The sequence below is a fragment of the Motacilla alba genome, chromosome 5, assembly GCF_015832195.1.
Source record: "Motacilla alba alba isolate MOTALB_02 chromosome 5, Motacilla_alba_V1.0_pri, whole genome shotgun sequence".
In the NCBI taxonomy this organism is placed as follows: domain Eukaryota; kingdom Metazoa; phylum Chordata; class Aves; order Passeriformes; family Motacillidae; genus Motacilla; species Motacilla alba.
This window is the reverse complement of record NC_052020.1, coordinates 46,044,496-46,057,539: the sequence shown is the minus strand read 5'-3', so window position 1 is coordinate 46,057,539 and position 13,044 is coordinate 46,044,496. Positions and strand designations below refer to the sequence as shown.

Below are 13,044 nucleotides of genomic sequence, written 5' to 3'. Positions count from 1 at the left end.
AAGATGTGTGTTTATGTATTTTGGAAGATTTTTATCCCAGTATTAATCCTGACAAACAAGAGCATTAGCTTGCACTTGCTGTTTGGATACTGTGTTAATCAGTCCAATATTACCGAACGTATTCTGTTTATGCAACTGGTCAGGAAAGCTATTGTAGAGTTCTTTTGGCCAGACTTTTGAGAAATTGATGCAATTTGAAGCATACATATGGATCTTGTTGGTTCCTTTTTGCATGTGTTTTGAGTAACCCTTTGTGTGTTATGCCTTTTTCCTTCCCTTTTGTGCTAGATTTCTTTGTGAAAGTTGGAATGTTTAGTACAGAAGGGATCATCTATAAAAAGAAGACTCGCCTTCTGAAGTCCACTAACGGCCAAGTGAAGTGGGGAGAAATGATGGTTTTTCCAGTTAGCCAGGCAGAACAAGGAATTAGCTTTCTCATCAAGCTCTACAGCAAAAGCTCAGTGAGAAGAAAACACTTCCTAGGACAGGTTGGTTTCTGCTAAACAGCCCAATACCCTTTACTTAAAATTCAGTTCCACAGGTTTCTTGGTATGAATTTTAAAATACTTTAAATGAGGTGACATACAACAAAATAGTAAATTCTACTAAACTCTTCTGTATGTAATCCAAGCAAAAATGGTACTGAGCTCTTAAATGTGCTCTAGCATGAGAATGGGAGTTGACACTTGATTTTTCTTTCAAAAAGAAGTCCTAAAATCAGTTTTGTGTGGAGTATTACTATGTGACAGATTCCTTCCAAGAGATATAGGATCTCCTGGTTGCCTTTACCTTACTAAAGAAAAACAAAGCATCCACAGGAGCTCCATAAACTACAAGGTCCTGTACAGCAAAGGGGTGTTGGCTTACTGTACCATTACTCTCACAACAGGGGTGTGTAAAAGGAGCTGTCAACAGCTACAATGAGATTCCTTTCCTGGATAAAACAATGCTGAAAGCAGTACTATAGTCTGTGTATGATCAAGTAATAGTATAAGTGTCCAAACCCAAAATATTTTTAGCTTGCTTTTTTAGCTAGCAGACATGATTTCAGTATTATCTCTTTGAAAGCACTTGTGTGATCATACTTATTTAACCACCATAAAACTTAGTAGTCCGGTCTCATTATTCTTTCTGTCCTCTTCCCCTGCTTGTTCTAATTTACCATCATCCTGTCCTTTCTGTCTCTCTTCTTCTTGATATAGTGAGCCATAGCTGTTCTTAATGCTCTGTGCTTTTCTGACCCAGTTAGATGCAGTAGCAGAATTTTAATAAATGCATAAATTAATAATGTAGACTTGATTGTGAGACCCCAAATGTAACGTCCCATGTCAGATGGAGGACTGTGCTGTCCTTGGGTACAGAAAATGGTACTGTCCCATTCTGGTGACGTTTTTTTGTGCCTGCTGAAGACATGCAGCTACAGGAGATGCTCATGTGCTATAAAAAACAGAAATGATGTGCCAGCAAGAGTTATGTGAATTTCCTCCATTTTTTGTAGCCTCATGTTGCACATGTCCCATATTCCTGTTGGTGGAATTAGATTTGAAATAGGTAAAGAAAAAAATTGGTTTTTTAGCTGTACTGCCCTGGAGGGGGGGGGAAATAACTGAGTATGACTTTGCAATCATCTAGCAATATGTGAGGTAATCTCAATCTGATGAGTTACATTTCACTGTGGATCGTATTTTTAGGAGGAGGAAAACTTGTGCTCCTCCAGAGGTTTTTTGGAAAAGGTTGTTTCAGCTCATGAAGGCAGACATTGCCACATAACACATGAAGACATAAAATATGGCTCAGGGGAAAATGTACTTTGAGCAATTGGCTGGGTAGCTGGAAAAAAATGAATATAGCTGGATCTATTAACTTTGTTCTTCAGAGAATAGTGTTTAATTGGATGCTGCTCTAAGCAGACAATACTTAGATTAGGCTGCTTTTACAGGCATGTCTTTAATCATGAGCAAGATGTACATTGAATCTCTGTGGATGAAACATCAGCTGTCTATGGTATTCTGGAAGATATTATTCTCACTTCTTGAAGACTCATGCCCCAGCAGTATAGGCTAAATGTACTTCATGGTCAAGGTTTCTCAGAAGTCTTAAAAGGACTCATTCTTGGAAGACTTGAGGAAATAGAGTCCTGTAAATAACGTTACCTACTTATATAAGCAGAATTCTTTTGGCAATGGAGGCTGGTGATAATGTTAAGGGGGAAATTTTCCTACATGTACTTCATTTCCTCATTTAATGGCCACTATCCACTAACTGAATACTGAGAAGAAACGGACTCTTACTACGTGACTATGTGTGGTATGGGCATGTTAGTAACCCCTGTGGAATGCAGGTTTGGCCCTGGCTGTGGGAGTGTGCAATTTTAAATGCTCATGAAAGTGCTGGACAGCTCGTGCCGGATGCTGCGTGGCTTGGAGCCAGCTGCGTCCGAACACACAGAGCCACCACTGGCCTGGGGAGCCCCTGACCCCAGCATGTGCATTTGAATACAGCAAGGAATGCTTCACTTAAAGCATCTTCTTAAGTACTGAAACATTATTATGTAGTGAGTTCTCTAAACTATTTTAGAGGCTAAATTTAAACACAGACTCCAGCTGAAAGCCAAATAGTTAGTACTAGCAGAACTATATTTGTTGCTGTTATCCTTTGGTCACAGTCTATACATTGTATCTTGTCCAACACTTCCCTGGTATTTATTTGGAACTAGTAAATGCTAGGGTTTTTATACCAGGTAAACTAATTTTTTTTTTTTCTTAATGCAGATCTGGTTAAGTTCTGATAGCAGCAACAGTGAAGCAGTAGAGCAGTGGAAAGATACCATTGCAAACCCTGAAAAAGTTGTTGTTAAATGGTACAGCATTGGCCCATCTTGAAGACTGGAGATGGAATTCAGAACTGATTTTTCTACAGAAATTCATATGGTATCTAAAATATTATAAATTAAAAATAAAGATATTGTCTATGCAAGTTCTTTGGGAGTTCTCCACTGCATCATGCCTCTGTGGAAATGGAAAATTCAGTTTCAGCAAGAGAAATACTGGCTAAATACTACTATAAAGAAGACTTGGGAACTGGAAAAAGTGCTCATTTGATTTCACAAAATCTATCTTGAAAAAAAAGATATTTGCCCCTTCTGGATTTCATAAAAGCACAGAAATTCACTTTTGGAGAGAAGCAGCTTAAACCAACTCTGGTTCACTAGCCACTGACATCACGCTCATCTGCATCGTTGTCTTTGGCAGACTCCAAAGTCCAGGGAATGAATGGGTCGTGTCAGTGGCTTGATTCTGGGTACCTGTGAACATCTGGGGTTGTTGACACCATTTGATCAGGATAACATGTGCCTGAGCAAGTGGGGAAGCTATGGCAGCAGGAGAAGGCATAAAGGGAAGTAGTGCCACACAGTAAGGCAGTACCCATAGGCTTTTCTAATATCCATTTTGGATGAAGGGTTGTTCAGAAGGCTGTAGCTTGAGCTTGCCCCCATCCTTTTCTCAAAACAGAGAGATGCAAAGATAAAAGTTCCTTTGACTTAGTGATCTTTACAAGAGGGGCCCTCCAGACTTGCTCTGTTTGGGTAAATTCTGGCTGGAATCAATGGAATAGTACAAAGAGGCAATGACCCTGCCTAGGATCAGAGCCAGGATTTGTAGATTACTTTCTTATATAGAATACTTATATGTAAACCACTTTCTATCTAGTCAACATGCTCTAGCATTTGCTTACATTGCCAAAACACAGGCTAACATGTACAAAGGAGTGAGCAAAAATTTACTGGCTTATGTGCTTTTTGATATTAATTAAAATGCAGCAGTGTAAGGGATTTTTTTGAAGGATGGGCTGCTACTGTGGAAGTATTTTTTACATGTCTAGGATGCTAAAAAATTATATGTGGGAGTATATTTTTATTACATGTTTCTAGTAAGAGGAAATAAACATTTTTATTGCAAATTGTATTTTTCCAACAAAATCCTAAGATTATATTTTCTGTTAGTTGCCATATTTTCAGGTGTTTATTCACAGTTATTTTTAAGGGGGGAAAATACCAAGTATATAATTGATAATGTATAAATTTAAAAGTACAGACCTCTTAGCACTACTTCAACTACCTGATTAAAAAATACATACATATTTCATTAACTCCACTGCTTACATATGTTCTTTTGGCTGTCTGGACTGTACAAATATGTATGTTTTTATAGATGCTGAATAAATCTACCTTTCTTCATACCTTGGATCTAATTCCACCATCTGACAGGAACTAGAGTGACAGTGACAGCACTTGCTGCTAGAAGGCACAGGAACATGGGGAGCAGAAAAAATGCTGTAACAAGAAAGCACATCCTCTTCAAGCACGCAGCTCAGAGCATCTTTACTTCAAGTTTTTTGTCTTTGAGTGTCAGGAAAAAATGGACTCACTTAAATTTTTTTTTTCATCAGTTGATAATTGCAATGTTGGAAACTTCAACCATCCAGTTTGTTGTAGTTGAAATTTAATATTTTGAAAACAGAAGGATTTTTACAGACTCATACATACTCTGCTTTTCAACCAGTCATTATAAAAGAACTGAAAAAAGGTTATGCATGTTACTTCTGGAGAACAAACATTGGTTCTAGCTCTTTCTCTTTGCAAAGCTCCCAGTAGGCCCAGAGGATCTTGACTGACACTGATAATTTCCAGCCAGTTAAAACAGTTGGGAGGAGCCTGGCCTGCTGGGAAAAATGAAAAAAGGAAGTGGGCTGAACTGATATTTTTGGAGTATCTTTATTTGAATACAAGGATCTTTTTTATTCATTGTAGCTGAACATTTTATTCATTGTGGCAATAAACAAAAGTGCAGACTAACTGTTTCCTGATGCAGAATGGTGTTGTGTTTAAAAGGGAGGACAGGGAATATCCCAGTGTTTTGTAGACTTCAATTACCACAGCAGTGGTTCTACAGAGTTTGCCAACTCAGTGGATGCTGTATAAAATGGATTTCTGGGACTGTTTTAGGACACTTATCCTTCTAAAGGCCTAACTAGTCTCTTTCTTTTTTTTTTTTTCTATGCTAATATTTAATGTATATGTTTATAATAAAATCTATGAACAGCAAATATTCCTTTTCCCCCAATTTTTTATACTAATGTTTAGCAGCATCTCAAAGTGGAGTTCAATTCCTACTTTTTTCTCGGAGAACATGCCAGGTAACAAACACTGTTCAGTGTAGTGCTGTCTGTAGGGGAGTTAACTGCTGACACACAGAGATCCATAAAGCTTCTGCATGCACGATGCACCCAGGTACTGCAGCACCCTGAAGAGCTGCTCTGAGGCACTGCCTCATCCTGTGCTCATTCCCAGGCTTTGGCACGTTCTGCATTTGTGTGCGTTCATCTAAGGATTCAATGAGTTAACAGCTGACATGCAAGAAGAAGGAAAAAAGAGGTGTCTTGGGACACTCTTCTATTGGTCACAGCTGTATGTTGTCCCTCTAAAGCATCCTCAGCCACTATTTTGATTGTTACATCCACGTTTACTGTCATTGAAAATACTGTTAAAGCTATTTTGTCAGTTCACTTTATTTGTAGATAAAAGGCACACGTGGTTTATAGTTGGATTTGCTCTTGCTTCTAGTCAGTGACTCACCCAGTTTCCTAACCTAAAGCAATTCTTACTAAAGCAGCAGAGGTTCAGAGATACACCAGTTTTACTTTGGTCAGCTCCCAAATGGATGTGGATGAACTGGAAGAAGAATTATGATCTTATATTAAATATTATTCATACAGAAATCTGTGCCTGCATAGTTAGAAACCAACCGTAGACTAAACTTGATCAGATTTTCCAAAAACTGTGTGTATAATTTCACTGGTTAATCAAACAATCCTGTTTTATTTATTTATAAGTAATAGCATTCTGTATGTAAATAAGGTTAACCAATTTATTTTTCAAGTTTTTATGTCTCAGCGACACACCATGGCATCCTTTTTAAGGAAAAAAATGTGAGGTTCTACCACAGAAGATGAGTGGGTGTAACAGTTTGTAAACCACATTATCATACAACATTATGTGGAAAATAATTGTATTTGAGCATCTGATCTTATGTGATCACAACATAAATAGAGCCATGTTGTTAAATCCATTAGGCATCTCTGCTTTTTCCTTTTGTTGGCAGAACATCTGTATAAAACAAAAGGTGATTTTGTAAGTATTCAATTAAGTACATATGCTGTTTGACTCCAAAATTGTTTGCCTGATGAAAGTTCCCTTTAGAGTTATGAGCTGATTTTGCAGCCAAAACATAAGCTTGTCTAGAAGTTTGGGGCATGGTTGTCCCACATCTTATTTTCATCTTGCCAACATGTATATGACATGGCTGCATAGTTGTGGAATATACCCTCCTTATTTTTCCAGCTTCTGCTGCAAAATTACATCACCATGTAAATACAGCCCCGAAAATGATCTCATGCTTGGTGCATGGAAAAAGCCATCACTAAAATCAGCACCATGTTTCACAAGCACTGCTCCAGCACATGTACATTCTTTTCTGCAGCTTGCACTGAGGAACGGGCCGTTGGCTCTCAGTCCATGGCAGAACTCCCACTGTGTTCAGCAGAAGCAACCAGTCTTCAAAGCTGTTTAGTGATGGTATGATTTATCTAACAAAAGGTTACCCACAGCTTTTTTTTAAATCTGTTTTTAAAATCAATTAAAATCTCTTCACACTGATGTTTCTGTAGAAAATGTATTTCACAAAAGCAGATCTATATATCTTAATGTAAAACAATTCTTCCCATAGATTTCAGAGTTTTTAAAATAAATCCTCTGTGCTTATTCTTCCCCCATATTTGAGTGTGCAGTTTTTTACTTCTTTTGATTTGACTGTAGGCTGCTCTTCTCCCTCAGCATAAACAAGTCTGTAAACAAGTCTGCTTTTTGCAATTAACTTTCTGCATTTCTAGTAATATTTCCCCCTTCTTTACCTAGTACTGGGACCAGCATTATACATGTGTAATTTGCTGTTTAAAGAACTAGCTATAAGCAGAAGGCTTTCATCCTAGGGCTTGGCTTCTGTCTGATGCTCTTCATGTCTGAGCTACCTTTGTTCACAGCTTCAATGTTATGGCTCTTTTGGTGCTCCCCAAATTTCTGTGCTGTCTACCTCCGTTGAATACAACAACAGGACAAATTAGTTGTAATTTTTCATGTGTACCTGGGTATCTTCATTTGCCTTTTTCCTCCTCCAAAAATTACCTCAGGAAATAATTTTGTGTGATGAGAAGGAGCAAACTGTGCTTCTGACCTTTGAGGACAGTAGTGTTGTTTGATTGCCACTGCAGTGCTTTGAGACAGAGGAAGGCTCAAGGAAGAGTCATAAAAACCTGCACCTCCAGGTGGAGGGAAGCCTGTACACCCTTCATGCATGATCTGGGAAACCCTCATTAGCCTGGAGACTGGAATCCCTTGTCAGATGCACATTGTATTTTTTATCCTTATCTTGCAAAACTTTCTGGAGCTATGGAGTAGCTAAATTGAGACATTTTCCATAGGAGGAATGATGTGGTTTACATATTTCTATGAAGTAGAGAACTGACTAAAAGATCTTGGGGGTCTTTGAAAAAAACAGTCGTAGGAATGTACTTAGTTTGAATATAGCCAAGCTTTGTCACTTGTTGTAGGAGAGGAGTGGATTCTTACTTTGTGGAACACAGCAGAAGAAAAGGGCACGTACACCCCAAAACAGGGCTGGCTTTCCTCTGCATTGGTATCATTAGTCCTTTCAACACAGAGGTGGAACTACATATGCTTAGCTGTCTTTTCCTGCAGTAAGAGCAAGTTGGGTTGGGAATTGTTGAAAGAGAGGTAGTGAAGGAGGTAAAATAAAAGCAGTGCTTTTGTTTTGAAAAACATTGCTTTTCAAAGCAATGTAACATGCCTGTAACTATTGACAAAGCTTTTATTTGACATTGCTAAAGGTAGATGCTTACGCATTTAGGTATTTGCTCAGGCTCTACCAATACTTCCTGGCATGAGACTGGATTCATCCTCTCTATTTATATAAGGCTTCATTCTGCTGTGTTCACTGACCTTTGAGCACTACACCTAATTATGCCCGATTTCCTATGAATCCGTCCCTCGTGGCTGATTGATTTTGGTGTGCAAAAAGGGGTAGACTTCTGCCATCTTTTTGCAGCACATCACAAAATTACAGAGTTTCTGTCTCTGATGGATTCTCTCATTTCTAATAAGAGATGAGCCTATGGCAGTTATTCTTTCACCTGGGAAACTGGGAAGTGGCTCTCCCTTCTCTACGTGAATGTTCTTGTTTTTTTCTTAAATCCTTTGAAGACAGAATTACCTGTGACATCCCTGCCATCAGTCAAATTTGGCTGTAATAAGTAATGGGCTCAAAAATTATTGTGGACCTTGGAAGAGAAATGAGTGAAAGCAAGCTCTGCTGCTTCAGGACCCTGGGGCTTAGCTGTGTTTTCCTCTGTTCTGCCACAGGCCAGAGAAGCTTTTCCAATCAGTGCTGATCATGATTCCAGCAATACTACTTCTCAAGGCAGTTCGAGCAGTCTCTCTAAAGATACATTTCTCAAAGCATGGACATCTTCTTGAAACATGTCCCTCTGTATGAACAGAGCAAAGCACTAGTACGAGTACATGAGCCATGCCAACTGCATCAACACTTCAGCAGGAATTCTGGCAGTACAAGCCATGAATCCAGTATTCAGGTGTAGATCCTCAGCTGGTGCAATGTAAACTGGACTGTGCATTGGTAGATCTGAGCCAGCTCATCTTATCTGGGCATCTGGATATGCAAGCCACAGAAACTACAATCTTCCACTGAAAAAGTAAGAAGATCGTGACTGTTCTGTTCATCTCTTGGAAAGCTTCAGTGGGGTGTATCAAGGTCTCAGAAGTAAGTGTTCAGGGCTCGAAATACATTTTCAGCAGCTCACATGAAAATGGGAAAAAGAACCCTCACCTATACTGTGGACTGATGCAGAGTTACTCTAGAGATCCATGATTTATGTTGTCAGTTTTAGTGCTTCCTGATTGAAATACAGCTTCATGGTCAACATTGTCCATTTGTATCTGTCTTACTCAACAGAATTTCTTGATATGGTAAGGAAGAAGAAGGTGGAGAAACTCCTATAATCTGCTTGAATATTTCTCTGCACTAGTTTTCTAAGCTGAAAGTGGGAAGCCACTTTAACAGAAAATATTAAGATACTGAACAAAAAAACACCCACAAAAACAACAAACTAATTCTTTGACACTAGTACCAAATCGGTTTCTTCATGTGATGCAACAAAGACAATTCTTTCTTGCCTTACAGAAGAGACCTAAATCAATAATTACATAAAATGTAGTGCTTATTAATTAGAATATAGTAACATCAAATATTTTGCGTATTCATTAAAACATAGTATTATATATTCAGACCTATGTTACTAAATAACTCAGAGAATTAAACCAGCAATGATTTTTTCAGACATTTGCTTTTTCTTAATTGGAACTCCTGCATTTCTGACTTTGAACAATGCAAATAAATTGGCCATATTACCTCTGAGTAAGACTGAACTTCTCTCATGCAGTACTCATTCAATAACTGTCTGTCTGTAGAGAATATTTAATAACTAATTTTAATGAATTGGATCTAAAATCTGAATTTTGGTTTAATTTTTATATTACATTACCTGTTTATTAGTATGCAGTATGTGAAATAAAAATTATGAAGGCTGTTGGAAGCAAGGATGGCAAAGCATCTACAGGCAGGGTAGGTCATGAGGGAAGCAGAACTGACTACTAACTTATAATTCCAACAAGTGCAAATAAGACTCTAGCTGATTATCCCTGGAAGTAGTGCTTAAGGCTGTTCAACAGTCTGCAAAATAATGCAATGCTTTCACACCAAGGATATCTCCTCTCAGAAGGTGTCTGCAGTTGTTACAAAACAACGGGAAAGACCAGAAATGTTCTAGTGAAGTGCTTGTGCACAGATTTCTCATTCCTGTGACTCAGTTTTTTACAGGGGAGCCAACACACATCCTGGAGAATGCCATCTGCTAAACCATTAGCCCAGCAATCCTCACCCTAGGGTCTGAGTTCTGTGGTGCTCAGTCTCACAGGTAACTAATGTCTTACTGGCCAAAGCCAAGTAGAGCTATGCAGCAAATCTTAGTTCTAAGGATAAAATTAGAGAATTGGGGGCATTAAAAATATTTCACTAACAAGAATCTGAAATGTTCTGAATCTGCAACCCATAAAGATCTCAGTAATTTCAAAGCATGCCTAGAGAAATAGGAAAGGGGAAGGGTTGGCATTTGAGTCTGGTCTCCTGAGAGCACACCTGACAATGTGGTGGTGTGGCTTTTATCACTTCTGAACAGAGATCTATTTTCTAGTTATTGAGATTCACTTATACCATGTGTGAAACTGTCTTACTGAAATACATGGACTGCAGTACATGAAAACAGGAAAATTACTACATTCACATTTTTAGAAAGACAGAGTGAAGTGTGTTATAATCTTTGAATTTGGAGAAGTTCATTGAGGCCCCAAGAGGAGACCAGAACACACCTGGAAACTGAGATAAGAGACTGTGACACTGGAAACCATAAAATAAATTTGTGATAATACCACTGGACTGCGCAAAGCACTGGAATCCAGCTCCCATAGGTTTACTATGGCTATGATTACATAGGTGAACCAAAATATTAGAAGAAGATTAAAGAACAAAGGCAGAACAAAGGCAGGTAACACTAATGAAGAGGTTATAGGAGAAAAGCCCACACTGCTTCTCCATGCAGCAGCAAATGGCACAACCTAAGACAATGTCCAGCATTTTGGTAAAGATGCAAAACCTGCAGTAGACTGGACAACCACTTAGGAGATTGCTCATGCCAGTAACCTGGGCAGAGATGAAGCAGTGACACTGCTACACCAAAGGAATTCTTCATGGTGGAAGGGTCAGGGGACCATGCTGTGACTGGTAAAGCACACAGTTCTCATGAAAGCACATAAGCTATTGACTGCTATTAGACAGGGTCACAGAGTGCAAGCTAAGAAATTAATGGGACTGTGTTTATGTTGGAAACTGGCATCCAACTGCCTTGGTTAGAGCCAGAGATGACAAAGAAAAAAATCCTGATATTCTGGACTTCTGGGACCTGTCAGTTACTTGGCATCATTCACACACACACACACACACACAAGCACACACACACACCCATAGACTGGGGGACAAATGCTTTAGGCAGCAGCCTCACAGGACACGGTCCTGCTGTTGAGTGAGTTTTTTACTGTGAATAGAAGTAAACCACCCCCCCCCCCCCCAAAAAAAAAAAAAAAAATCCAACTTTCTTCAAATGCCACACCACCGAAGAGCACATTTTGCTTAGGGAGAGAGAATTTCTATGATTTGCCCCAGTGAAGTTAGCATCTTTTTCTACAGCTATCAACCAGGCAGTCATTTACTCCCAGATATGTAGTCCTCACAAGCTTATGTGGAGTATTTCCACAGGAAAAGGCTGTTTAGCACTTTGACAGCAGGCCTTTTTGGAAAGTGTGGGCAGAAGGAGCAAAACAATCTGAAGTGCAGAGGGAGTACAGTATTACACTTGTATGGAGACACTACAGATTCAGCCAACTACCAGACAGAAAGAAAGGCCCATTTTGGTACCACACAGCCCATGCGGTATCATATGATTGCACTGATTCTTTGTAGTCCATTCAATTTTGAGTATGCAATCATGTCAGGGATAATATTCCAGTGTGCTGAGGTTTAATTGCTTAATTTGTGTTTATCCAAGGTGATTGCAGACCTCCCAAATTACATACAACCTTAAAATATTGAAACATCTGACAGCTGTAATAAATTAGCCTGCTGTTGTAATTTACAGGAAGGAGACAGTAAGGACAAAACGACAGCACAGTTATTTCTGGAGGTTGATACTGAAAGCACAAATGGGCACAGCACACATTTCAGAGGGTGAAACTGGTACTTTGTGCTTCAGAATGAAGATTCTTGAAATGGCAATATCTTAATGTTAAAAAAAAACCCAAAAAACTAAGTACCATCCTGAGACCATAGTGAAGAGTTTTGCACAGATGACACAGTTATGCATTGCTTCACTTTCTACTGGGAAAGCCCCAGCTGCAGAACAGTGTTGAGCTGTAGTCATCATCTTTCAAGACAGATACAGAACAAAACAGAGGGAGTTTAAGGGAAATTATGATTTCAAGAACAAGAAAATCTACCCTTTGAGTAAGGAGTAAGGTACTGGGTGGTTGAACATGGAAAAGAAAAAGCATTGAGATAAAATACTAATATTCTAATATGCACATATTTGTGGAAAAGGAAGACAAAGATTGACTGTTCTCCATGTTACTAGGGATGAACTGAATACTCATGTCATCACAGATTACAAGGAAGTTTCAGCTAGAAAATATATGCTTTGATTTTTTAAATGGCCAAGCAATATTTTACCATCTCTATAAAATAGTGAAGCAAAAAGAATGTTCTCAGATACAACCTCGGAAAAGTTTGATTATTACTGAACATGAATGAGAAGGTGGTTTTCTTTACTTCTTTGGTCTGCTGTCCTGCAGAAGAATCTTTAAAAAACAGTTTTTTCCCAGCAGTTCAAAAATTATATATGGGAAGTTTTAGTGACATCAAAATTATATCTCTTTTTGACTGACTTTTTAATCCTTCCATGGCAGTATTCAGAAATAAGACTGACCAAAAGTTAATTTTGCAAAGGGAGTGTGATGCACTCATGTCACTATTGATGAGGAAATAGCCTTATGCAATTCACCCATTGGGTAGATATTTATTTCTGATACAGTAATGGTCCACATGGTAAATATAATGGCAGTATTACCATAAAGCACAACTTTCAGCAAACACAGCTTCTCCCCTTTTGTTTAATCCAGTAATTCCCTACTGTCTGTTCTGTCCCACAAACATTGCTCTGTAAAAGCTTTCCATTACATCAGGTATGAACAAAAAGCTAAAACAAAGGTTCATTGACTTCCTCAGCCAG

At 38.6% G+C, this 13,044-nt stretch overlaps 1 protein-coding gene across 6 annotated transcripts in view; it reads left to right on the top strand.

Annotated features, from left to right (window-relative positions):
• TC2N (tandem C2 domains, nuclear) overlaps positions 1 to 6,916 on the top strand; it is a 33,462-nt gene extending 26,546 nt beyond the window's left edge. For 4 of the 6 annotated variants that reach the window (XM_038138947.1, XM_038138948.1, XM_038138951.1 and 1 more), the window contains 2 exons: positions 289 to 488; positions 2,772 to 6,915. In XM_038138947.1, coding sequence (XP_037994875.1) covers positions 289 to 488; positions 2,772 to 2,882 — 311 coding nt within the window. In that variant the 3' untranslated portion in view covers positions 2,883 to 6,915. Of the gene's footprint in view, positions 1 to 288; positions 489 to 2,771 lie in introns of all 6 variants that reach the window. The other 2 variants (XM_038138952.1, XM_038138946.1) reach the window with 2 other exon arrangements.
• The last annotated feature ends 6,128 nt before the right edge of the window (positions 6,917 to 13,044 follow it).